The 27,634-nt window shown below is 46.2% G+C and overlaps 2 protein-coding genes across 15 annotated transcripts in view; one reads left to right on the top strand and one right to left on the bottom strand.

Moving 5' to 3' along the window:
* LOC137527742 (myosin-1B-like) overlaps window positions 1-27,634 on the bottom strand; it is a 469,182-nt gene that overhangs the window by 326,047 nt on the left and 115,501 nt on the right. Inside the window, exon 1 of one of the 12 annotated variants that reach the window (XM_068248592.1) lies at window positions 22,665-22,822. The exons of the other annotated variants lie outside the window; for them this stretch is intronic. The gene's annotated coding sequence lies outside the window, so the exon portion shown is untranslated. Of the gene's footprint in view, window positions 1-22,664; window positions 22,823-27,634 lie in introns of those variants that run through there. 12 annotated transcript variants of the gene reach the window in all.
* The window catches only part of SLC38A5 (solute carrier family 38 member 5), a 152,845-nt gene that overhangs the window by 110,425 nt on the left and 14,786 nt on the right, over window positions 1-27,634 (top strand). For all 3 annotated transcript variants that reach the window (XM_068248600.1, XM_068248601.1, XM_068248599.1), the window contains exons 6-11: window positions 11,358-11,431; window positions 12,899-12,991; window positions 16,088-16,169; window positions 16,278-16,360; window positions 22,895-22,953; window positions 26,883-27,014. In XM_068248600.1, coding sequence (XP_068104701.1) covers window positions 11,358-11,431; window positions 12,899-12,991; window positions 16,088-16,169; window positions 16,278-16,360; window positions 22,895-22,953; window positions 26,883-27,014 — 523 coding nt within the window. The remainder of the gene's footprint in view (window positions 1-11,357; window positions 11,432-12,898; window positions 12,992-16,087; window positions 16,170-16,277; window positions 16,361-22,894; window positions 22,954-26,882; window positions 27,015-27,634) is intronic.

The raw sequence follows: 27,634 nt of genomic DNA on the forward strand, positions 1-27,634 counted from the left end.
GCGGAACCGCACGGCGGCGATCGTTGAAATCTACGTCCTGCTGTCAGATCCGCGCAGCCACATGGAGGACATAGATTTCAACTGCGTCGGTCGGGAACCAGTTAAAGGTATCACCTAAACAACTTTTGTTGTTGTCTTCAGATTCTCTTCTTGACTAATGCCAGACCACACGCAACTAACTACTGATACAAAAGCCTACGCAAAGGCATTTCTCATTGCTCCACTTGTGACTGGGCTGAAATCAAACAGCCTATTAGTAATATTATTCTCATAAACTGTTTTCGTTCCGTCCTGAAATTTTGCTGCATATATTGCTGTAAGAATGACCTCATGCCCATTGCCTGACCCAGAATCTTGTTACTCCCAGCCTCCTTGCAGATTGTATCAGGAATTGATGTTAGATTTACCTCTTGTGCCTAATTGATGCTGTTTACTTCTTACCCTGTTTGAGATATCCTTATGTGCAATTAACTCATAAACAACGTGAAAGGAATAGTGAATTGGAGAGGGAGCTTCAGCAACTCCCAAAATCAGTTGAGCTTAGTTGTGTTGATAATTGGCTCACCTAACAGACTGGCCTGAGCTTGCTGGGTAATATGTAACTCTCAGTGTAACAAATCTTACCCCATAGAGCCACATAAATCCATGCCATGCACTGATGAGGATCAACCAATCTGAAACAGTCTGTATGCATGTTGGATTATTATGGCTCTGTACAATTAACAAGCTGACACATCATTGCGTTCCAGTAGTTCTGGAGGTGTGGCTAGCTTACAGGGACAATAAAGGATGATTTACATATTCAGCAGTAATGCATTGTGGGAGACATCATATTCTCACTACAATCTGAATAATTGTAAATTTCTTCTGTTTTAAAAGGGAAGGTCCGAGCACCATAAAAATAAAAAATCCACTTACCTTGGGCTTCCTCCAACACCCTGCATCCATCCTGTGCCCTCGCCGCAGCTCCGGTGCCTTCCGGTCCCCTCCGGTGCAGATATCGACCTCGCCAGTTCGGGGGTTGGCTTCTCCTGTGCTCCAGCATGCAGCTCACGTGGTCGTGCTGACGTCATCCAGGCTGCACTGCGCTGGCGCAGAACTACTGTGGCGGTGAGCGGAGCTTCGCAAGGGCACAGGAAGAATGGCAGGGGCTGGAGGAAGCTCCAGGTATTTGGATTTTTTTTATTTATAGCGCACTCTGATGTGTCCTTTAAGAAGGCGAACTTCTGTCTTGCATGGCATTTTAATAAGGAGGATTTTTGGTCCATTGTAGCCCCTTACACACTCCTAGGAGTTCTGGTTCACCATAAGCTTGCTGGGTAATTCTGGGTGTTTCAAGTCCAACCCCATAGAGCCACATTAATCCATGCCATGCACTGATGAGGATCAACCAATTCAAAACAGTCTGTATGCATGTTGGATTATTATGGCTCAGTAATATTAACTACCTGCGGACCGGCGTAGTTGAACTCTACGGCTGGTAGGGGGCGCTGCGGTTCTGACTGGACGTAAACTCTACGTCCCATTCACTGCGCGCCCCCGCCCGTCTGCCGGTCTGTCACCGCCGCATTCAGCTGCCCTGCCCCCTCTATGACGGCAGAGCACTGTGAGCCGGGCAGGAGTCGTTTTCATTGGCTCCTGGCCCTGTCATTCATGTAAGCCGTTCCCATTGGCTTACATGGAGTGACAGGGTCAGGAGCCAATGAAAGCGGCTCCTGACCGGCGCACAGCGCTCTGCCGTCATAGCGACGGCAGAGAGATCAGCCCGCGGCGGGGACAGAGCGAAGTGAGCGGCGGATTTTAGCGGCAAATCGTCAGGAAGCGGCGGTTTACTGTACCAGCACCCTCTGGTCCTTAAGGGGGCAGAGGGTGCTGGTACTCAAGTGGTTAACAAGTGCATTCCAGCGGATCTGGAGGTGTGGTTAGCTTACAAAGACAACACATGAGGATTTGCATATTCAGCGGTGATGCATTGTAGGAGATCATATGCTCACTCTAACCTGGATAATTTCAAATAGCTTCTGTTTTAACCACTTGCCGACCGCCTACTTCATATTGGCGGCGGCAAAGTGGCAGCCCCAGGACCACGTAACGCAGGATAGCGTCAGGTCCTGGGGCACTCTTTGGCCGGGGATCGCACGCTGGGATGCGCGCGCATCCGCCGGCAATAGGCTCCGCCCACCCGTGACGTCAACCCGCCGGCCAATCGGAAGCGCCGGTGGGTTGTTAACCCGACGATAGGAAGCGTATAATACGCTTTGTAATGTTTACAAAGTGTATTATACAGGCTGCCTCCTGCCCTGGTGGTCCCAGTGTCCGAGGGACCACCAGGGCAGGCTGCAGCCACCCTAGTCTGCACCCAAACACACTGATCTGCCCCCCCCTGCCCCCTGATCGCCCACAGTACCCCTCAGACCCCCCCCCCTGCCCACCCCCCAGACCACCGTTTGCACACAATCACCCCCCTAATCACCCATCAATCACTCCCTGTCACTATCTGTCAACGCTATTTTTTTTTTTAGTCCCTAAACTGCCCCCTGCTCCCTCCTGATCACCCCCCCACCCCTCAGATTCTCCCCAGACCCCCCCCCCCCCTGTGTACTGTATGCATCTATCCCCCCTGATCACCTGTCAATCACCTGTCAATCACCCGTCAATCACCCCTGTCACTGCCACCCATCAATCAGCCCCCAACCCGCCCCTTGCGGGCAATCTGATCACCCACCCACACCAATAGATCGCCCGCAGATCCGACATCAGATCACCTCCCAAATCCATCGTTTACATCTATTCTCTCCTCTAAACACCCACTAATTACCCATCAATCACCCATCAATCACCCCCTATCACCACCTGTCACTGTTACCCATCAGATGAGACCCTTGCGGGCACCCAATCACCCGCCCACACGCTCAGATTGCCCTCAAACCCCCCCTTATCGATTCGCCAGTGCATTATTTACATCCGTTCTTCCCTGTAATAACCCACTGATCACCTGTCAATCACCCCCTGTCACTGCCACCCATCAATCACCCCCTGTCACTGCCACCCATCAATCAGCCCCTAACCTGCCCCTTGCGGGCAATTTGATCACCCACCCACACCAATAGATCGCCCGCAGATCCGACATCAGATCACCTCCCAAGCGCAGTGTTTACATCTATTCTCTCCTCTAAACACCCACTAATTACCCATCAATCACCCCCTATCACCACCTGTCACTGTTACCCATCAGATTAGACCCTAATCTGCCCCTTGCGGGCACCCAATCACCCGCCCACACACTCAGATTGCCCTCAGACCCCCCCTTATCAATTCGCCAGTGCAATATTTACATCTGTTATTCCCTGTAATAACCCACTGATCACCTGTCAATCACCCATCAATCACCCCCTGTCACTGCCACCCATCAATCACCCCCTGTCACTGCCACCCATCAATCAGCCCCTAACCTGCCCCTTGCGGGCAATCTGATCACCCACCCACACCAATAGATCGCCCGCAGATCCGACATCAGATCACCTCCCAAGTGCAGTGTTTACATCTCTTCTCTCCTCTAAACACCCACTAATTACCCATCAATCACCCCCTATCACCACCTGTCACTGTTACCCATCAGATTAGACCCTAATCTGCCCCTTGCGGGCACCCAATCACCCGCCCACACCTCAGAACGCCCTCAGACCCCAGCCCTGATCACCTCGCTAGTGCATTGCTTGCATCTATTTCCCCCCTCTAATCACACCTTGAGACACCCATAAATCACCTCCTGTCACCCCCTAGCACACCTACCCATCAGTTCAGGCCCTAATTTGCCCCGTGTGGGCTCCTGATCACTCGGCCAAACCCTCAGATCCCCCTCAGACCCCCTTCCAATCACCTCCCCAGTGCATTGATTGCATCTATTTTCCCCTCTAACCGACCCCTGAGACACCCATCAATCACCTCCTGTCACCCCCCTAGCACTCCTATCCATCAGATCAGGCCCAATACATCCTGTCATCTAAGAGGCCACCCTGCTTATGACCGTTTCCACAAAATTTGCCCCCTCATAGACCACCTGTCATCAAAATTTGCAGATACTTATACCCCTGAACAGTCATTTTGAGAAATTTGGTTTCCAGACTACTCACAGTTTTGGGCCCGTAAAATGCCAGGGCAGTATAGGAACCCCACAAGTGACCCCATTTTAGAAAGAAGACACCCCAAGGTATTCTGTTAGGTGTATGATGAGTTCATAGAAGATTTTATTTTTTGTCAAAAGTTAGCGGAAATTGGATTTTTATTGTTTTTTTCACAAAGTGTCATTTTTCACTAACTTGTGACAAAAAATAAAATGTTCTATGAACTCATCATACCCCTAACGGAATACCTTGGGGTGTCTTCTTTCTAAAATGGGGTCACTTGTGGGGTTCCTATACTGCCCTGGCATTTTAGGGGCCCTAAACCGTGGGGAGTAGTCTAGAAAACAAATGCCTCAAAATGACCTGTGAATAGGACGTTGGGCCCCTTAGCGCACCTAGGCTGCAAAAAAGGGTCACACATGTAGTATCGCCATACTCAGGAGATGTAGTATAATGTGTTTTGTGGTGTATTTTTACACATACCCATGCTGGGTGGGAGAAATCTCTCTGTAAATGGACAATTGTGTGTAAAAAAAAATCAAAAATGTGTCATTTACAGAGATATTTCTCCCACCCAGCATGGTTATATGTAAAAATACACCACAAAACACATTATACTACTTCTTCTGAGTACGGCGATACCACATGTGTGACACTTTTTTGCAGCCTAACTGTGCTAAGGGGCCCAAAGTCCAATGAGTACCTTTAGGATTTCACAGGTCATTTTGAGACATTTGAGTTCAAGACTACTCCTCACGGTTTAGGGCCCCTAAAATGCCATGGCAGTATAGGAACCCCACAAGTGACCCCATTCTAGAAAGAAGACACCCCAAGGTATTCCGTTAGGAGTATGGTGAGTTCATAGAAGATTTTATTTTTTGTCACAAGTTAGCGGAAATTGATATGTATTGGTTTTTTTTTTCACAAAGTGTCATTTTCCGCTAACTTGTGACAAAAAAAAAATCTTCTATGAACTCACCATACTCCTAACGGAATACCTTGGGGTGTCTTCTTTCTAAAATGGGGTCACTTGTGGGGTTCCTATACTGCCCTGGCATTTTAGGGGCCCTAAACCGTGAGGAGTAGTCTAGAATCCAAATGCCTCAAAATGACCTGTGAATAGGACGTTAGGCCCCTTAGCGCACCTAGGTTGCAAAAAAGTGTCACACATGTGGTATCGCCGTACTCAGAAGAAGTAGTATAATGTGTTTTGTGGTGTATTTTTATACATACCCATGCTGGGTGGGAGAAATCTCTCTGTAAATGGACAATTGTGTGTAAAAAAAATCAATTGTCATTTACAGAGATATTTCTCCCACCTAGCATCTGTATGTGTAAAAATACACCCCAAAACACATTATACTACTTCTCCTGAGTACGGCGGTACCACATGTGTGGCACTTTTTTGCACCCTAAGTGCGCTAAGGGGCCCAAAGTCCAATGAGTACCTTTAGGATTTCACAGGTCATTTTGCGACATTTTGGTTTCAAGACTACTCCTCACGGTTTAGGGCCCCTAAAATGCCAGGGCAGTATAGGAACCCCACAAATGACCCCATTTTAGAAAGAAGACACCCCAAGGTATTCCGTTAGGAGTATGGTGAGTTCATAGAAGATTTTATTTTTGTCACAAGTTAGCGGAAAATGACACTTTGTGAAAAAAAACTATTAAAATCAATTTCCGCTAACTTGTGACAAAAAAAAAAAATCTTCTATGAACTCACCATACTCCTAACGGAATACCTTGGGGTGTCTTCTTTCTAAAATGGGGTAATTTGTGGGATTCCTATACTGTCCTGGCATTTTAGGGGCCCTAAACCGTGAGGAGCAGTCTTGAAACGAAATTTCTCAAAATGACCTGTGAAATCCTAAAGGTACTCATTGGACTTTGGGCCCCTTAGCGCAGTTAGGGTGCAAAAAAGTGCCACACATGTGGTATCGCCGTACTCAGGAGAAGTAGTATAATGTGTTTTGGGGTGTATTTTTCCACATACCCATGCTGAGTGGGAGAAATATCTCTATAAATTGACAATTGTGTGTAAAAAAAATAAAAAAATTGTCATTTACGGAGATATTTCTCCCACCCAGCATGGGTATGTGTAAAAATACACCCCAAAACACATTATACTACTTCTCCGGAGTACGGCAATACCACATGTGTGGCACTTTTTTGCAGCCTAACTGCGCTAAGGGGCCCAAAGTCCAATGAGCATCTTTAGGCTTTACAGGGGTGCTTACAATTAGGCACCCCCCAAAATGCTAGGACAGTGAACACACCCCACAAATGACCCCATTTTGGAAAGTAGACACTTCAAGGTATTCAGAGAGGAGCATAGTGAGTCCGTGGCAGATTTCATTTTTTTTTGTCGCAAGTTAGAAGAAATGGAAACTTTTTTTTTTTTTTTGTTTTGTTACAAAGTGTCATTTTCCGCTAACTTGTGACAAAAAATAAAATCTTCTATGAACTCACCATGCCTCTCACTGAATACTTTGGGATGTCTTCTTTCCAAAATGGGGTCATTTGGGGGGGTATTTGTACTATCCTGGAATTTTAGCCCCTCATGAAACCTGACAGGTGCGCAGAAAAGTCAGAGATGCTTGAAAATGGGAAAATTCACTTTTGGCACCATAGTTTGTAAACGCTATAACTTTTACCCAATCCAATAAATATACACTCAATGTTTTTTTTTTATCAAAGACATGTAGCAGAATAACTTTCGCGCTCAAATGTATAGGAAATTTTACTTTATTTGAAAAATGTCAGCACAGAAAGTTAAAAAGGTCATTTTTTTGACAAAATTCATGTCTTTTTTGATGAATATAATAAAAAGTAAAACTCGCAGCAGCAATCAAATAGCACCGAAAGAAAGCTGTATTAGTGACAAGAAAAGGAGGTAAAATTCATTTAGGTGGTAGGTTGTATGACTGAGCAATAAACCGTGAAAGCTGCAGTGGTCCGAATGGAAAAAAAGGCTCTGGTCCTTAAGGGGTTTTATGACTGCAGTCCTTAAGTGGTTAAGATGGTAAACTTTTGAAGTTCTTCACCAGGTATGAGAATGGAAAGGGATGGTCACTGCACATATAAATACACGAGGCATCAGCTAGTGAAGTAATCTCTTTGTTTTGTTTGATGAAATTATTAGTAAACATTTGCATATCTGTGTCACATTACAGGGAAAGGAAACATACCTGTGCACTCAGTGGGAAATCTATAATTTCCCTTTTATACCAACATGTAACAAAGCTCATTAAAGCTTAAAGGTCCGAGCTATTAAAAAAAATCTACTTACCCGGGACTTCCTCCAGCCCCTAGCAGCTGATCTGTCCCACGCCCCAGCTCCACTCTCAGCCGTTGTCTCCCGGTGCTGAGGACGACCTTGCGAGGTTGTCCTCTACTGCGCCTGCGCGAGTGCTTCTGTTAATCATATCCACGTGGTCGGGGTGTACTGCGCAGGCGTAGAGGATGGCCTGGCAAGGCGCTGTCGAGTCCAAGAGACAGTGGCAGAAAGTGAAGGTGCGGCGTGGGACAGATCAACTGCTTGGGGCTGGAGGAAGCCCCGGGGAAGTAGATTTCATTTTTTTTAATAGCTCGGATGTGTCCTTTAAGGTGGCCATACTCACCCATTTTTTCCCATCAATATCCTACCGTTTCAATCACCCCATTAAAATCTGCTAGAAATGTATGCTGTGGTTGGCGCTAGAACTAATTCAAATAGATTTCATGCTGAAAAATCTATTGGCAATCTTCCTGCAGTGTTTGGCCAGCAGTAGATCCCTCTCTGATCAGATTCGGTTAGGAGAGGAATCTATTTGATGGTTGATCTGGTCACCATTGACTAATGTATGTCCACCTTTATACTCCAAGCACATTTTTCGCTAAATGTAAGTATCACTTAGTGGCAGGACTTTGTTTTTGTCTGTGTAAAACTAGAAGCTGTTTGTTAAGCCAATTTAAAGTACCCAATCAGGACCACAGTGGCCACTTCCTTCACCGCAGACTATCACAGCAGTGGCGTCACTAGGGGGGTGCGGTAGGTGCAGACCACACCAGGTGTCACCAGCAGAGGGGTGACACTAAGCTCCAGGCTAAGGAAGAGTGCAGTAGGCTATGGAAATACAGACCAGAATAGTGCGTGATGCACTTCTCCCTCCTGCTCTTCTCCCTTCTGGCTGCTCCGTATTGAGCTGGTAACAGAGTTCAGAGGCCATCATCCTAACATCCCCCTATAACTAGCAACCTTACTACCTGTTGAGGTTGGAGGTTCATGGGGTAAGAGGGGGTGACCACATGAGTTCCGCACCAGGTGACACCAACCCTGGTGACACCTCTGTATTACAGTTATACGCTACATTCATCCCGGATAGCTCAGTCTGGGCCCGCCCACTTGCAGTCTGAATAGCAGGATGATGCCATCCAAGCAGTAGAAGCAACCAAAGATGGGCTTCCGAGTAATTCCGAGTAGCAAGCTACTCGGACTTAAAATGCTAATGAATCGCTGATTAATCAGCTGTGACTGCGGGTGACGGGGGGTTAACTTTCCCAGTCTGCACAATAGTCTGCACTCCACTCGCATCATAGGAGAACGGTGAGCCGCATTCCACGGCTCACTATCGCGCTGCCTCCTTCTGGCTTGAAGGGGGAAGCGAGTCATGCAACGCGACTCACTGTTCTCCTATGATGCGCAATGGAGCGCAGACTATCGCACAGACTTCTGGGAAAGTTAACACCCCCCCCCCCCCCTCGTTCACAGCTGATTAATCAGTGATTCATTACCATTTAAATTCTGAGTAATTTGCTACTCGAAATTACTCGGAAGCCCATCTCTTGAAGCAACATCTCCGGCAGGACCTGTTGTATATGTACTCCCTTAGCTCTGATGCTTCAGGCCATGTGATCAGATTTGTATGAGGGCTCTTTCACATCAGAGCTCGCGTTGGAAAACGCTCAAAGCATACGTTTTGTTGTATGCGTTTTAATGCGTTTTGATATGCATTGCACTGCAGTGAGTGTGCGTTTTTAATCCGTTTTCAATGCGTTACAGCACATAGGAAAACGCAGGTAATTTTTTTTTCTTTAGTTTTCAACTTTCTACATTGTTCCTCTGTTGCATTCTGGGACTGATTGCCTGCGTTAACGGATTAAAAACGCACATAGTGTGCGTTTTACATTGACTAACATTGTAACGCATAAAGCTAGCGTCGGCCGAAAAACTGCGCCTGGGTGCAGTGTAACGCAACGCACAAAAAGGCTGCGTTATATGTGAAAGCTAAAATGAAAGTCTATGGACTTTCATTTCACCTTGGGTAACGCAAACTTTACCCGTTGCGTTGAAACGCAAAAAATCTGCCCTAATGTGAAAGAGCCCTGAGAGGACTGTACTTGCAGAAGCAGCATTTTACAGTAAACATGATGAAGTCGCTGTGAGATGGTATGTAGAGATCTCTGCCTGGAGATTGTAGATTTTGTGTTTTCTCGTGTTGGAATAAAAGTGAAGTTTCACATTCCCACTGCGCGTAAGCATCAACTTCCTCTCCTTAAAATTAAATGGAATTTATTTTTAAAGAGAGTCTGAAGCCTTTCAAAATGCCTGTTTTTATGCTGCAGGCCTCTTCATCATTATAACCCAAGCTGATGCCCCACGAGGGATGTGGCAGAACAAGGTCTTAATCCCCCCAAAATCTCCAGGGCAAGATTAGCGGCTCCTTCCGGGTCGATGCAGAGCTTTGTGCAGTAGCTCTGCCTCTACTCGTGTCAATCTCCACTGATCTCCGCCTCTTCCCCGCCCCTCTCAGTCTTCTTTCACTGAGAGGGGCATGGAGAGGCGGCGATCGGTGCAGATTGACTGTACTGGAGGCAGAGCTACAGAGCAAAGCTCTGCCTCCCCCGGGCAGCAAAATCCATGACCTAGAAAGTCCTGGAATTATTTCCCGGGGATGAAGATCTCGTTCTTCTGCATCCCCGCAGCGAATCAGCTTGGGTTATAATGATGAAGAGGCCTGCAGCATAAAAACAGGTATTTTGAAAGACTTCAGTCTCTCTTTAAAACTAAAGGGGAATTCTAGGCCACTCCTATCAGTTCTGCAAAATATACTGGATACTAATCACCTTAAAGGTTACCTGACCCGAGGCAAAGCTACCTAAGATAAGCACAGAGATATGATCATGCTGGAGCCATATATCTCAGTGCAATATCCATTCCTCTCCTTGTTCCCGCAGTCTCCATAATCACTTTGTGAAAAATGTTACTTCAGGCCAGGGCCGGAGCTACCATAGGAAAAAATGGGCAATTGCCCCAGAGCCTGTAGGGGCCCCCAAGTTGTCCCTCCCCATCTTAACGGTTGCTCCCCAGGGACTCTGCAGAGTCTGTTAAGTTGGGAGGTGACTGGGGGAGGGTCAGCAGCCAGCTCAGGGGCCCAGGAGGGAAATAAATTTGGCTGCAACAAAGGGCCTCTAACGATGCTTTTTGGTTCGGGGGGGGGGGGTGTCTGTTGGGGGGCCCCCAGGCAAATTTTGCCCTAGGGCCCAATTGTTACTTGAACCAGCCCTGCTTCAGGCTAAAGCTAAATTATCAGACAGGAAGAGGCAGGCTTTCCGCATTGTTCCCTCCTACCACTCTTAAAGTGAACCTTAAAGAGAGGAAACTTACTTCAGGTTTGATACTTCCCTAAGGAGAGGGAAGGCTCTGTATACTATAGAGCCTTCCCGTTCCACTGTGCTGCCCGATGTTCCTGCACTGTGCTCAGCTACACCTTCACAATCAGCTAACCTCCGGTCAGCCTCTGAAAGACTAGATTATCCGTATCGCACACGTGTGAGTCCGGGCTCGCGCCTGCGCAGTACGGATGCACCGCCTGCGCAGTACGGATGCACTTATCCTCGGATGTACTCAGGACGTGAGTGTTTCCAAAGACTGCCCTAAAACTACGGAAGCGCTAGCTGATCTGAAAAAGGGGACGGTGGGATTAATTAGATAACATTTATTTATGGAGTTAGGTTTTTAAATCCCAAACAATCTGCATATATTTACCTCCCCACCATATAGCAGAATTTTTTTTTTATTTCCAGCTCAGGTTGGCTGAATCCCTAATGTTCCCCAGTGTATACATCCACATCTCCATGTTTTACGTTCACCACAAGCTGATTAGGGTATACTGGGACTTGTAGTTTCCCCGTGAGTGCAGGTTGCAAATGTCTTTTTTACACATTAAAGTGTGTCTTTGGTCTCCTCTGTAGGATCCTTTTAATATGCATTGCTCTCTTGTCTGCTTACTCCATCCACCTTCTCCTCAAGTGTTCAGGTGTTGTGGGTAAGTGTTCCAATAATTTATTTCTGTATATCTTCTGTACCCCTTCCACTCACTCACTCACACCTACCTCTACCTCTTCTCACGCTCATCACTGCTACAGCATGCTGACTGACACCGCTAAAGGTGGCCACTAACTGTCCAATTTCTAGTGACAAATCGTTTGAGCGATCAGAAATTCTGATCGGAAGTGAAATCGTTCACTACACCATCAACAAACCAATGTTTGCTTCCCATCTATCACAACCAACAAGAAAATCAAAATTTTGGTTTGATGAAAAATCCAATCAGACAACTATTTTTATAATGGTTTGTAAAAGATTGTGCCCATCAACAGAGATTATCTACAACCAATCCGATCAGAATTTCTGATCGCTCTAATGATTTTTCGCTAGAAATTAGATGTTTAGTGGCCACCTTAAGCCTCCACGGTGTCACAGGAAATTTTTTTTCCCCATTCAAAGTATGAGATTGACTCAAAACAAAATAAACAGTAATGCAGGTTACCCCTTCTGCATGTTAAAAAAAAGCAAGGCCCACAATGCATGACATCAGCATGGTAGGTGTGACCATGCAAATCATTAGCTCCACCCCCTATCACAAAGCAATCCATTATTTGTTCCAGTTTTGATAACCGGACTGGACGCTTTCTGCATGGGGTTTCTCCTTCTGTTTGCGTGGGTTTCCTCCAAGTGCACCAATTTCCTCTTACCTCTCAAAAACATACTCATAGATTAACGGGCTCACCCCAGAACGAGTGCACCATCCAGCAAGGAGTACGTCACGCATTGCGTGCGGTGCTATACATATGACCCTGTCAGTGCACACTGCTGCATTGTAATACAAATGCTTTCGGCGGGGTGGTGTGATGGGTGGGTGGAGCCTGAGAGGAAGGCTGGACTGCCCAGGGAGGGGGAACGGCATATGGAAGATACCATATTTTGGGGCATATAAGATGCTCCAGAATATAAGACGCTCTTAGGTTTAGAGGGCAAAAGCCAGGGGAAATAAATATATATACTAAATCTGGTGCGTTCATAGAAAAAGAGCATCTTGTAGATGTTCTCCCCCCAATTGTGTCCCCTTCTGTCCCCAGTGTGTCCCCTTCTGTTCCCAGTGCGTCCCCTTCTGTTCCCAGTGTGTCTCCTTCTGTCCCTGTTTGTCCTCCTCTCCCCCTTCCACCCGCTGTGTGTCTCCTTTATATGACGAAAAATACGGTAATTGGTGGAGGCGACATTTGCTGTTGAAAATGGTGGGCTGCACATGGATGGGGACAGCGCAAGAGGGTTGCTGTAGGGAGCATAAAGCACTGATCCAGCCCTTGATTTCTCTTCTGGCATGCATTCCCCTCCTAGAACCCTCCCTTGCTTCCTCTTGTCACCCCCTTTACTCTCTCTACTTTCTAGTTACACTCCCCCACTTTCTCACTCCAGCTGACCCTGTCTCCCTCTGTTCCTCTGTCCTGCTCAGGTATACGCGCCTACGAACAGCTTGGCATGAGAGCGTTTGGGCCGGCGGGGAAGATCCTGGCAGCGCTCATCATAACCATCCACAACGTGGGCGGTGAGCAATATTTTCCTTTCTCTGTGCCGAGTTATTCTGTTTAACTGCTTATTGTAAAAAGGTGTTTAGCTTTCACTGGCTCCTCCTCATTTGCAGAGTCTGGTAGGCCAGGGTGGAAAACGAAAAGTCATAAAAACCTGCGAAGCCAGTCAGTTCATCCTTTGATCTTGTTTTAAAGAGAACTAGTCACAAATGATGTACAGATTCCGTGAAAGCATTCCCCAAATAAAGCGGATATGTTAAAGGGATACTGTAGGGGGGTTGGGGGAAAATGAGTTGAACTTACCCGGGGCTTCTAACGGTCCCCCGCAGACATCCTGTGCCCGCACAGCCACTCCCCGATGCTCCGGCCCCGCCTCTGGTTCACTTCTGGAATTTCAGACTTTAAAGTCTGAAAACCACTGCGCCTGCATTGCATGTCCTCAATCCCACTGATGTCACCAGGAGTGTACTGCGCAGACACAGACCATACTGGGCCTGCGCAGTATGCTCCTGGTGACATCAGCGGGATTGAGGACACAGCGACGCAGGCGGAGTCGTTTTCAGACTTTAAAGTCTGAAATTCCAGAAGTGAACCGTAGGCGGTACCGGAACATCGGTGAGTGGCTGTGCGGGCACAGGATGTCTGCGGGGGGGCCATTAGAAGCCCCGGGTAAGTTCAACTCATTTTCCCCCGACCCCCCCCTACAGTATCCCTTTAAGGCTAGAGATAGAGAACAGTGAGTGCAGAGGAATATCTAGAGGGGTGCAGGCATGGCTCCTGCCATGGGCGCCACAGCACCATAGGTGTCATGCCTGCTCCTCTGCCACACCTACATGCCTGCCCCATGACTTCCCGTCACTCAGACCTCAGATCAGATTAGTTCTGTGATCAAGGGACATGGCGACTTAATGTACAGTGTGCATGTAGGGCGCACTTGGCTTAGTGTTAGAAAAGAGGACAGAGAGGGAATAAGTAGAGATATTTTCAAAACAGTAACTTTGGCAATATCCCGAGCCAAAAAACACAGGCAACCACAACGTATGTGAGAAAGGATGCTGTTATAAAGGGGGGGGGGGTGGAAGAAGCAATTTCAGTATTTTCCATAGGCTCTATATTATCCAGATCCAAATGAAGGCATATCCATGGGGAGAGCAGCCTCTGTAATTGCAGGGGGTGGGGCTGATGGCTATGGGGTGGGTAGGGGTGGCGACCTTCTCCCTTCCACCCTCTGACGCATGGCGTGCCCCACCAGAGCAGGTGCACTGTTATGGGGATGAGTCAGGCCTCGTTCACATTGCGTTCTGCTAGAGTTGGCCGTTTTTGAAGGAGTTTTTTCTTCTCCTCCCGGCACTTGGGTGGTGATTCGTTTTTGTGCAAAGCGCATTTCTACGCACTTTTCCCGAGCGTTTTTTTTTATTCACTCCGACGCAAGTCAGGAAGTGAACTCTTTGACTCGGAAAAGAATAAATACAATGTATTTATGCTTAAAAACGCAAACGCAATCACTGCACAAAGCGATTTTGTGAGTATTTTACCTTTTTCCTATACCTTCCATTGAGGCGGAATCGCCCCGAAAATGGTCCGAACACCGCTTTGCTGTCCACTCAGTGGACGACCCGCACTGATCTGGACCTTATCATAAACATTCATTGCACAAGTATTCGGGGGGATTTTTAAAAAGGACCAGAGGGGGCTGGAGGGTGCTGGTCCCGTAAACCGCCGCTTCCCGACGAATCGCCGCTAAAATCCGCCGCTCCTGACGAACACGCCGCTCTGTCCCCGCCGCAGGCTGCTCTCTCTGCCGTCGGTATGACGGCAGAGCGCTGTGCGCCGGTCAGGAGCAGCTTTCATTGGCTCCTGACCCTGTCACTCCATGTAAGCCAATGGGAACGGCTCCTGCCCGGCTCACAGTGCTCTGCCGTCATAGAGGCGGCAGGGCAGCACATTTCCGCGCAGACCGAGCGGGGACAGCGGCTGAGACGGGCAGGGGCGCGCGGTCAATGGGACGTAAAGTTTACATCCGGTTAGAACTGCAGCGCCCCTGCCCGCCGTAGATCTGTACTGCGGCGATCCGCAATAGGTTAAGGCCTCTTTCACAGTGTGACGTTAAAGTCGCACGTTAGAAAATGTTCCAACGCAGACTAACGCACAGCAATGCAAAGCCTGTGCGACATTCACAGTGCACACGTTGCGTTGTGTGTAACGTGTAGCAATATTTAGAAAGCGCTGCATGCTGTGCGTTTAGCAATACGTTTGCTGCATTATGTGTGTTGCACATGCTCAGTAATGTTTTTTTTTAAATGTAACGCATGCGCTATTTTCGTTCCATCAGTATGCAACGAAAACGGCGCAACAAGAGACAACGCAGTGCAAAATAACGTCCAATTTCATAACCTACATGCGCTGCGTTAGGGGCATGCTGTGCGGCCTTAAAGTCGCATCAAACGCAACGTCTTAGTGTGAAAGAGCCCTAAAAGGAAACATCCATATCCTTCTCAGTTTAGGAGTTCCTGGGCAAGACTCCCTAATAATGCTACGGCCTACAGAATGTGTTCTAGTGGCTGCCTTACAAGCACTATGAGTCAGACAGGAGAAAAGCGCTATAAAAATATAGGAAGAATTATTATTATTTAGACAAAGACAAGCTGTAAGAGATGCGAATGGCTCCAATGTTACACAATGGATCCGTTCACATTGGTCCGTTTGAACAGATCTTATCCGCACGATTCGCTGGACAGACAGCAAGTTTGGTGCTGAAGCAATTTTTCCGGACCGCGGAGCCCAGTGGAACAGATGCTGAAGCCCTGCTTTAGGGGCCGTGAGAAACGGATCCTGTGGTACACACTGGCTATAAAATGGACCGTTATAGCCAGCAAAATCTACTCTGGTGATGGGGGTCTGGGGAGGAGATGGGGAAACGGAACTGAACCAACTGAAGGGAACGTAAACTGCTCCATTTGAACGGAAATCGGTTAGCAGATAAGTGCCTGTGTGAACCGGTCCCAACAGCGGTGTGTATCTCACTCTCTCCAGCATTAGAGATCAGAAGTCAGTCTATTGTCATCTCTAGAATGACAGATGATCATATAACTCTTCTGTGCCTTCTGTTCCAGCCATGTCCAGCTATTTATACATCATCAAATATGAGTTGCCGCTTGTCATCCAGACGTTCCTGGGCCTGACCGAGAAAACCGGGTAAGATTACCAGGGGCCCGTGTGCCTGCTGTGTGAAGTGTGTTCACCCACATACAAAGCAACACGCCATTGCACGTTCCCAGTGCCTGAGTGTCTTCTCCTCCACAGGGATTGGTATTTAAACGGTAACGTGCTCATCATCATAGTCACAATCCTCATCATCCTGCCCCTCGCTCTCATGAAACATCTGGGTAAGACCCCCGATCCAATGACTGCATCCAGACTTGTGTAATAATAACGCAATCACAGCCAGTCAACAACGGGCCTTGTTTATCAGACTGATGGAAGGACGCACGAGGCCGGTAGTCTCCAGGGTCCGTAGGCAATTCACTTTTTCTCCTGAGTTTTCTCCTAGGTGATATTTCCACAACGTGTCAATAAAATGCCTTTTCCATCTACTTTTTTTTTAAACAATTCTTTATTGAAGGGCAAAAGCTTTACAGCATCTTGGTTATCACAATCCACAACAGAATATACATATTCAATGCTAAAAAAAAAGGTTGTATCCTCATGACATTCTTATCGCAAAGTCAATAGCCAATGTATCTTTATGACAACCACTATCAGAGTCAGTGAGAACAGCCCAACTCATTTTTCCCAAACCTTCCCCCCACCCCTAAAGAACAATCCCCCAATTCCCCTTTAAACGTCAGTGGATAGGCAGCAAGGAGATAAGATTCCCTATTTAGGCAATAACAATTGAAAGTATTCATCCTATCTTCACCAGCCATATTTTGAGATGACAAAGAACTGTCCCCCACACCAGTTTTCAGTTAAGTAGGAGAACATTCCAATTTCCCCAACGTGCCACGCAGCTGCTCCCAGGCCAGGATTTACATCACAGGAGCCTATAGGCACAGATGTCCTGGCACCCTACACCTCACCCTCCAGAAACCCCCACTGAACCGCACCACAAGTGTGCTGGCTGACCCAGCTTTGACTTCTCCCTAGCTATTGATGTCCCTTAGCATTAGGTAGCCAGCTAGTGGTGCCCCTACTGAAGAAGAGAGATCTGGTCAGTGGAATGCCGAGAGTAGGGTGACTAACCTCTCATTTATGCTCTGCTCCGGACTCTGCATAGGGAAGGCACAAGGGAGGCACTAGGGGAGGAGAGTGAGCCACCCCTCTATCATCAGGCGCCTGTAGGCGTGTGCCTACAGTGCTTTATGGTAAATCTGGCCCTGGCTGCTCCACACAGTACCACTCCGTGTATATAAACGGTTCCATGATTATATCAATCTCCTGTTTGGTGTAGTAATATGTAATGCATTTCCTCCATCTAGAGAAAAAGCGCCTAGTAAATTTGGTTTTATGTGCCAATGTTGCAAATTTTTCTCTCTCAAAAAGAAATCTCAGTTCTTTCTTCAATTCACCAGTTTGTGGAATTGTTGGATAAATCCACCTATTAAATTATTTTCCACATATTCCTTTTGGGACTTTTTCTATTGCAGAGTGCTGAAAAGTTATTCAAAATAGAACATGAAAAATGATCTCCTAGGAGAAAACTCAGGAGAAAAAAGTGAATTGCACATGCGCCCAGGTGTCATTATTCTGGAACAGATGACTGAATTGTAAAAAATGATTCTTATTGGTTCTAGTGGCTGGAGAGTGTACTGGTTAAAGTGAACCAGAGGTGAAAATAAGCTGATAGGATAAACAATTATAAATTACCTATTCCAGGCAGCAAAATAAAACAAGTACAACAGCCTGGTTATTAATATGTTTTGTACTGTACATACATGTTTATCTCATGTTACATATCACCCCCGGGTACACTTTAAAGAGACACTGAAGTGGATTTTTTTTTATATATATAATGAATTGGTTGTGTAGTACGGATAATTACTAGAACATTAGTAGCAAAGAAAATATTCTCATACTTTTATTTTCAGTTATATAGTGTGTTTTTATAACATTGCATCCTTCTCTAATATTTGCAGTTTACACAACACTCACCATTCTAAATGCTTTTACAGAACATTGTCCTCTGGAGTGAAAAAGAAAATATAGTGACTGACAGTTGAGGAAGAGTTAAGAAACTCCAGTTGTTATCTATGAAAAAGAGCCATTGAGCTCCACAACTTTCAAAGTGGCAGAGAGCTCTGTCTTCTGAAGCTTGTTATAAGCTTCAGAAGACAGAGCTCTCTGCCACTTTGAAAGTTGTGGAGCTCAATGGCTCTTTTTTATAGATAACAACTGGAGTTTCTTAACTCTTCCTGTACTGGAAGCAATATTAGACTTATGTCTCTGCTGCTAATGTTTTACTTCTTATCTGTACTACACATATACATCATTATACAGTGGCTTGCAAAAGTATTCGGCCTTCTTGAAGTTTTCCACATTTTGTCACATTACTGCTACAAACATGCATCAATTTTATTGGAATTCCACGTGAAAGACCAATACAAAGTGGTGTACACATGAGAAGTGGAACGAAAATCATACATGATTCCAAACATTTTTTACAAATAAATAACTGCAAAGTGGTGTGTGCGTAATTATTCAGCCCCCTGAGTCAATACTTTGTAGAACCACCTTTTGCTGCAATTACAGCTGCCAGTCTTTTAGGGTATGTCTCTACCAGCTTTGCACATCTAGAGACTGAACTCCTTGCCCATTCTTCTTTGCAAAACAGCTCCAGCTCAGTCAGATTAGATGGACAGCGTTTGTGAACAGCAGTTTTCAGATCTTGACACAGATTCTCGATTGGATTTAGATCTGGACTTTGACTGGGCCATTCTAACACATAGATATGTTTTGTTTTAAACCATTCCATTGTTGCCCTGGCTTTATGTTTAGGAACATTGTCCTTCTGGAAGGTGAAACTCTGCCCCAGTCTCAAGTCTTTTGCAGTCTCCAAGAGGTTTTCTTCCAAGTTTGCCCTGTATTTGGCTCCATCCATCTTCCCATCAACTCTGACCAGCTTCCCTGTCCCTGCTGAAGAGATGCACCCCCGGAGCATGCTGCCACCACCACCATATTTGACAGTGGGGATGGTGTGTTCAGAGTGATGTGCAGTGTTAGTTTTACGCCACACATAGCGTTTTGCATTTTGGTCTCATCTGACCATAGCACCTTCTTCCACATGTTTGCTGTGTCCCCCACATGGCTTTTGGCAAACTGCAAACGGGACTTCGTATGCTTTCTGTTAACAATGCCTTTCTTCTTGCCACTCTTCCATAAAGGCCAACTTTGTACAGTGCATGACTAATAGTTGTCCTATGGACAGAGTCTCCCACCTGAGCTGTAGATCTCTGCAGCTCGTCCAGAGTCACCATGGGCCTCTTGACTGCATTTCTGATCAGCGCTCTCCTTGTTCGGCCTGTGAGTTTAGGTGGATGGCCTCGTCTTGGTAGGTTTACAGTTGTGCCATACTCCTTCCTTTTCTGAATGATCGCTTGAACAGTGCTCCGTGGGATGTTCAAGGCTTTGGAAATCTTTTTTGTAGCCTAAGCCTGCTTTAAATTTCTCAATAACTTTATCCCTGACCTGTCTTGTGTGTTCTTTGGACTTCACAGTGTTGTTGCTCCCAATATTCTCTTAGACAACCTCTGAGGCCCTCACAGAGCAGCTGTATTTGTACTGACATTAGATTACACACAGGTGCACTCTATTTAGTCATTAGCACTCATCAGACAATGTCTATAGGCAAGTGACTGCACTCAGATCAAAGGGGGCCGAATAATTATGCACACCCCACTTTGCAGTTATTTATTTGTAAAAAATGTTTGGAATCATGTATGATTTTTGTTCCACTTCTCACGTGTACACCACTTTGTGTTGGTCTTTCATGTGAAATTCCAATAAAATTGATTCATGTTTGTGGCAGTAATATGACAAAATGTGGAAAACTTCAAGGGGGCCGAATACTTTTGCAAGCCACTGTATCATATTTTTTTTTTTTCGCTTCAGTGTCTCTTTAAGGGCTCTGCCTCTGACACAGGAGACCAGGGTTGGAATCTCTGCTCTTCCTGTAAAGGAAGCCATCACCTATTCAGTAGGAGACCTTAGGCAAGACTTCCTAACACCGCTACTGCCTATAGAGCACGTCCAAGTGGCTGCAGCGCTGGCGCTTTGAGCGCACCAGGAGAGAAGTGCAGTATACCATAAATGTTCTGTGTCTTGTGTAGAGTGATGAGTCACAGCAAGTTCTTCCTTCAAGAACCTTTATAAACAAGGCCCTGTGTTTCCATGCTGTGTGTAAATATGCTGCTGATCGTTAGCCTGTATATTATTTTAATATATATTGGTTATATCCTGGGGAGTCTGTCCTGTGTGTTGTATCTGGTGTATAGTCTGTGAGTGCGAATGTGGTGTTCCTGACTCCAGCCTGTAGGTGTCACTGTTACATTTTTAACATTGTATACAAATCTTTTTAGTCTTGTCTTGTTGTTCATCCTGCTAATGGCTGCCTGTGCAACCTTGACTAAACCACTGTTGGTAACTTGGCTTTCTAACTACAAGACACAAGCTATATCTGGTGCACAGGGTGTGCTCGGTGCTATTTCTGGTGCACAGCCTGTGCTATATGTAAATCTGGTGTTCTTGGCTCCAGCCTGTAGGTGTCACTGTGACATTTTGTACTATGCACTGTATCCGGATCTTTTTAGTTTTGTTTTGTTGTTCATCCTAGTGTCATCTGCAAATGGCTGCTTGCTAATCCTTGTCCGATAACCACTGTTCACAACTTGGCTTCCTAACTACAATACACAAGCTATGTGGACTTTTTTAGGTGTACAGTTTTTTGTGCTTTACTTAGTGTACAATCTGTGATTAGTGTTATATAACTCGTCCTCACTTGAGTCATATCAGACCTTAGCATTGGTAGCATGGTTACTGAAGGGTTAGTGAATACATGATTGCACAGCAAAAACGTAAAAAAATAAATAAATTGTAAAAATATCCTTGCCATTTAAAGTGTACTTGAGATGAATGGGAGGAAAGGACTTTAAGTGGCTGGATAGTGTACTGCTTAAAGAGACCCCCCCCCCCCCCAATAAACATAGGGGAAAGGAATTCCTTGTTTAACCACTTAAGGACCGGGCTCACTTTCAGCTTTCTGTGCTGAGTGGACTCTACAGCCCACAGCACAGATCGTAATTGAGCCAGGGCGACCAGACTTCCCCCCTTTTTTCCCCACTAGGGGGATGTCCTGCAGGGGGGGTCTGATCTCCGCCGGCTATTATGGTTCAGCGGGGGGGGGGGGGGGGCTCCTCAAAGCCCCCCTCCGCAGCGATTTCCGCCCTCCCTCTACTTCCCTACCTCTCCCGTGGCTTGTGGGCTGCGCAGGACGGATATCCGTCCTGCGCCGTGTAGTATAGGCTTCAGCCTATCAGAATGCGGCGATCCCCGGCCAATCAGAGGCCGGGGATCGCCGACCTCCTTTACGGCGCTGCTGCGCAGCAGCGCCGTATGATGTAAACAGCGGGGATTTCTTCCCCGCGTGTTTACATTACGCGTGCGAGCCGCGATCGGCGGCTCGCACACTGTTCACGGAGACACCCTCCGTGAACTAGCATGGAAAGGCCGCTCCATCGAGCGGCCGTTTCCATGGGAAACCACTAACGACCCGCCGACGCCTATCGGCGTTAGGCGGTCGTTAAGTGGTTAAAGCACCCACCAAGGACGTTCCTACAGGATTCCCTGAGCTGCCGTTGGGTCACGCAAGTGAAAGTGGGCCATTGCGGCCCACAGGAGTGGTGGGGAGCTGCGTTTTTGCGGCTACCTGATCCGTTCAGCCCTGCGGAACAGGTAGCCTACTTTTTTTTTTTGAGCCCACCTCGGGCTCTCTTTAAGGCCTCTGCCTCTGACACAGGAGGCCAGGGTTTGAATCTCGGCTTTTCCTGTAAAGTAAGCCAGCATCTATTCTGTGAGGAGACCTTGGGCAAGACTCCATAACACTACTGCTGCCACCTACTGAATGCGCCCTAGTGGCTGCAGCACTTTGAGTCCACCAGTAGAAAAGCGTGATGTAAATGTTATGTGTCTTGTCTACGTACCTGGGGCTTCCTCCAGCCCCCTGTGGTTTGTTAGCTCCCACGCTGACCCACCCGGTCCCCTCGGTTTTGGTGCTGCTGTCACCCCGTGAAGTCTGTGACTTAGTTGCATCATGGAGTACTGAGCATGTGCGGTCCCAGCTGTGTGCTATTCACCCCTCCCCCAGATTGCACTCTGCAGCTGGGAGAGTTCCATGCACTGTCTATGTTGTAACTGAGCTTACACAGACCACTCACTGCTATGGGAGCGCAGTAAGGGAGGCACAGAAGGGTGCATGTGCAGTGGCCGGCAACCCAGCTGGATCGTGGACTTTACAGGGGCACAACGGAGGGGACCATAAGGACATTGAGGGAGCAGATGCACTGCAGGGGGGCTGGAGGAAGCCAAAGGTAAGTAAAACTCCTTTGCTTCAATTTATCTCAGGTGTACTTTAAAAAAAAGTATTTATTACTACTTGTGTGTGCACAACTAATATCACACAACTGACAATTAACTGACCTTTTACTAATCCTTCCTATGGTCTAATATGATCCAGGTGCCAGTAACAACTTTTTGCAACCTAATAAGAATTTCTGTTGAATCCAGGCTGGATTTGTTTGGTCCCTTCTGTACTTCAATGACCTGAAACTTTGGTAAACCACATTGGATGAGGCTGTTTGTGTTTGAAGAAAGGGGACTGTAGGGAGAGAAGTCAGATGTTGATATAACTCCTTTTCTTTTATTATCAGGTTATCTGGGTTATACGAGTGGCTTTTCCCTCACCTGCATGGTTTTCTTCTTATGTGCGGTAAGCTGAAACCTTTCATCGTGATCACACTGCAACTTATTGCTTCATTGCAATGTGTGCCTGGTATTTTTAGAGTTGGTTTACAACCCCAAGCCAATGAAGTTAGCACACTTTATATCTGCTGCATCTCTTTATAGCCATTACCTCTCCTGCCCTTCCTCTGTAGAATTCAGGAGCCAGTCAGGCCAATCTAGGTTGCAGCTGACACTTTTACTTTCATTTAAAAAAAAAAAAAATGGGTTCACACTCATCATTTTTAGTGACCCTGTAAGGCTGTGGTGGTTAATGCTGCCAGGTCTTCTGCAGGAGCAGGGTGAGACTTTTTTTGCTTTGCCCTAGGCCCAAATTTCCTGGCACCTTAATTACATGTATGCCTCTAGTGCTACCCACTGACATCACCAGAAGGTCTCTTATTATACGTCTATCTGCCTACTAGCTGTCCTAAATGTGTGATCTAGTCAAGATTCTTGCAACCTCCAATAAGTAGCACCTTCATTATTTACAGGCTTTAAGCCCCTAGGTTTGCACTGCTCTGGTCATTGTTTAGAGCCCTAGTTCAGCCATTTTTTTTAATACTCATTGGCAGTAAATTTGTGTTGATTAACCACTTCACCACTGAGGGGGTTTTCCTCTTATGGACCAGAGCAACTGTCACATTTCATCGCTCCTCCTTTTCATTCCCAAATAACTTTATCACTACACAACAAACTGATCTACCGGTATATCTTGTTTTTTTTTTAGCCACCGATTAGGCTTTCTTTGGGTGGTACATTTTTTTTAAGAATTATTTTATTCTAAATGCATTTTAAGGGGAGTAATAAGAGAAAAAAAAATTACAAAAATTCATTATTTCTCAATTTTCGGCCATTTTAGTTTTAAAAAAAAAATGTGCTGTTGTGGATAAAACCCATGCATTTTACTTTCACATTTGTCCCGATTATTACAACGTTTAAACTACGTCCCTAGTACAATGTATCTTATTTGGAAATAAAGGTGTATTTTTACCGTTTTGCATCCATCACAAAGTACAAGCCCTTATTTTCAAAAATAACAGTAAAATATCCTCATGAAATACCTATTAAAAAAGTTGAATCCCTAAGGTAATTTTTTTGCTTCAAATGTCACTTAAAAAAAAAAAATCTATACAAGTGTTTTAATTAGGTATCTATGGGAGGGGTGATAAGGGGTTAATTTATGGAGTATTTGATGTATTTTTATTAAATGTTATGTATTACGGTGTATTTTTACTATTTAGCCACTAGATGCCCCCCCCACTTTATCTTCCTGTGCGTACTGTTAGCAATGCGTGTATGTATTTAAATAATGTGTGTATTTTTTCTTTCATTTTGTCAATGACCACGGCATCTCATTGATGCCGGTGATCATTAATCACAGGCACTTAGATCGGAGAATGGGAACTGAGTTCCTTTTCACTGATCTGTCTACTAACGGGTGGCATGAGAACCTGCGCAGGAGCAAGCAGGAGCTCGCACAGCGGAGGGAGACATATATATCTATATATATACATCTACGTCCCTGGAGTGGGAACAGATATACTGTCGATTTTTATATAAGTGGTTAACAATGCACTTTTTTCTTTGTATTGCACATCTATAGATTTGGTAGTAAACATATTTAAAATACTTGATGGCTGGCTCATGAAGTTACTTCTCGCCAGCAGAGTGGGAGTTCTTTCTCCAGCACAGAACAGATCGTGTGACCTTGCCTACTTCCTCCCTCTGCTGAAAGAAATTAACGCTCTGTGACTAGGGATGATCGCTGGATTGCGCGGAATTCTAAATTCCGCGAGTCCGGCCAGAATTGGGCCAATTCTGATTCCGGCGGTCGGAACGGAATTGCTATAGCTCTAAAACGGAATTCCGCAGAATTTTAGGGAATTCAAATTTATTTCCTCACCTATTTTCTCCCTTCCTCCCTCCCTCCCTCCTCCGTTTCTCCCTATTCCCTCCACCCAGAGGGAGGAGGGTCTCATCTTCCAGGGATTGTAGTATTTCAAAAGCCAGCTTACATACTGTGGCTGGGAATTGAACCCAGGCTGGGCTGGGAATTGAACCCAGGTCTCAGTGTGTGGTAGGTAACCACTATACCACCAACACTACATGCTGAAGCCAGCCTAGCATGTACCATTATGATCAATCCAAGAGAAAAATTAGCTTGCTTAAGGATTTGTAGCATGTCAAAAGCCAACTCACATTGGCTGGGAATTGAACCCAGGCTGGGCTGGGAATTTAACCCAGGTCTCAGTGTGTGGTAGGTAACTCACTTAACCACTATACCATCAACACTACATGCTGAAGCCAGCCTAGCATGTACCATTATGATCAATCCAAGGGAGGAAGGGAGGAGGGGCGGAAGGGAGGAGGGGAGGAATGAGAAAAGGACTAAGGGAATAGTTAATAGGGACTATGGACCACCATATAGGATAAACAAGGTTACTTTAGTGAGTTTTTTCAATTTTTCCAACTGAATCCAGAATTCCACGGAATTTCGTACAAATCCGGCGGAATTTTGATAGCGACGGAACTTAACATTGACGGAATCCATGATTTCCGGCGGAACGGAATTTGCTCTTTCCGATCATCCCTATCTGTGACCAGCACTGCAGCTGTCATTCCTCCCTGTTCAGTGTGTAATATAGAATGTAACCCTTCCCATCCCTTCTCCACTGAGCTTATAAAAGCTACCAGTACCTCTCCTTATCTTGATTTCACTGCTATAAGAAATCAGTTTTCTCTGATTTTCATTTGACTCTTTTATAAGATGCTGGGGGAGGGTGCTAGCTGCCGGAGAGGATCACATTGCCCCGGGAGGATTGTTTTTAATAAAATGTGACTTCAACGCTTAAGCTAGCACTTGGCGAGCTAACTATGCCCCCAAGTCCCTCCGCTCTCCCCCAATCCCCCCCCCCCGATCGTCCGCCTTAATACGTACCCCCCAGGGATGCCGCGATGGCACAGCCTCTCAATCAGCTCCCAGCTTCGCTATGGGGAGGATCGGGACTGCGCATGACGTTGATGACGTCAGACGTCATGTCCGATCGTCGCCGAGTGAAGCTGAATGGAGAAGCTGCGGCTCTCTCGGGATCGCGGAGGGGTAAATATTGCCGACGGTGATCGGGGGGATCAGAGAGGTGCGGCAGGGCTTGGGGCACATTGTTAGCTAGCGCAGTGCTAGCTAAAGCATATAAATTACATTTTATTTTAAAAAATCCTCCCGCGGACGCAGCCTCTGAAACTGCATAACGCCAGGGAGGTTGAGGAAGGATTCTGATGACATTCAGTTATTAGGGCTGGAACCCACAGGAGCGCTTTTGGCAGCGTTTTGGCAGCACTGCGATACGCTAGCAGTTTGCCAAAACGCTGGGCTAATGTTAATGGATGGGGCAACTTCCACAGGAGCGTTTGCGTTTCCCAGAAACGCAAACGCAGGACCTGCAGCATTTTGGGAGCGTTAGCGCTTCAATGTAAAGTATTGAAACGCTAGCAGAAACGCTCAGCAAAACCTAAACTGAGCGGTTTTGCTAGCGTTTTGCGGTTCAGCACACTGTAACAAAATAAAAAATAATTCACAGGACCAATCAGGATAAAAACGCAAAACGCAAAACGCTACGCACCCGCTGGGCAAAAAAATACAATGTTGCAAAACACGACCAAAAACGCGCATGAATCCGCTTGCAAACCGCTCAGACAAAACGCTAGCGGTTGCGTTTTGCGTTTGCTGATTTCAGTGGGTTCCAGGCCTTACAGCTGGAGCTGAACACAAAGTACGAAAATAATCAGCACTAAATAAGTTGTTGTATTTAGTATACAGCTCTGCTCTGTGTCCCTTCTAGCTGGCTATAGACCTGCCTGAGCACAGCGAGCAGCTTTCTTTCTGCTTAATACTGAACATTATTATCTACTCTGCAGGTTATTTACAAGAAGTCTGTGATCCCCTGTCCCCTGAACAACTCGACCAGCACAGAGCATTTCACGTACACCAACGGCTACAACGCCACAGAGGAGCAGTGTAAGCCTAAGCTCTTCACTGTCAACACTGAGGTGTGTCTCCACTCTCCTATATTTAATGTTCCACTGCTGTTTTCCACTGCTACCTCATACTGAACACATACAGGCTCATAATAAACCACTTCAGAGAGCCTTGGTAGTTTACCCACTGTGGTGACGCTCAGCAACCAACCGGATTTCAGGGTACTGCGGTCACACCTCTCAAAAGAGGAACTGTGATTGGTGCGTTTGAGTTTATTGCACCGTGTACATTATGACTAAAGCGTATGGGCAGTTTTCAATGTCATAACCCACCCCCACATGCATAAGTCAGGTGACCAAGACCCTTTTTGTAAGTTGGTTGATGGTAAAATGCTGGTCACATGGCCTGTGGATCAGGTTCCAAACGTCCCTTAGATCAACTCACTGGAAATATCCTTTATGCTAAGTACGCACCCCCCTTTTCGTTAGATAGATGGGTCGATAGATAATTTCCGACATGTCCGATATTATTTTCCATCGTTTTTCTGGTCAATTTCTCATAGAAGTGAATGGAAACAGATAAGAAAAGATAAGAGAATCGAGCAGGAAATTGAATTAAAAGTCGATTGAACGGAAAATCGACCGAAAAAACGCATCGTGTGTACCTAGCATAAAGGGTGCCTGAAGCAAAA

Source organism: Hyperolius riggenbachi, chromosome 8, assembly GCF_040937935.1.
Source record: "Hyperolius riggenbachi isolate aHypRig1 chromosome 8, aHypRig1.pri, whole genome shotgun sequence".
In the NCBI taxonomy this organism is placed as follows: domain Eukaryota; kingdom Metazoa; phylum Chordata; class Amphibia; order Anura; family Hyperoliidae; genus Hyperolius; species Hyperolius riggenbachi.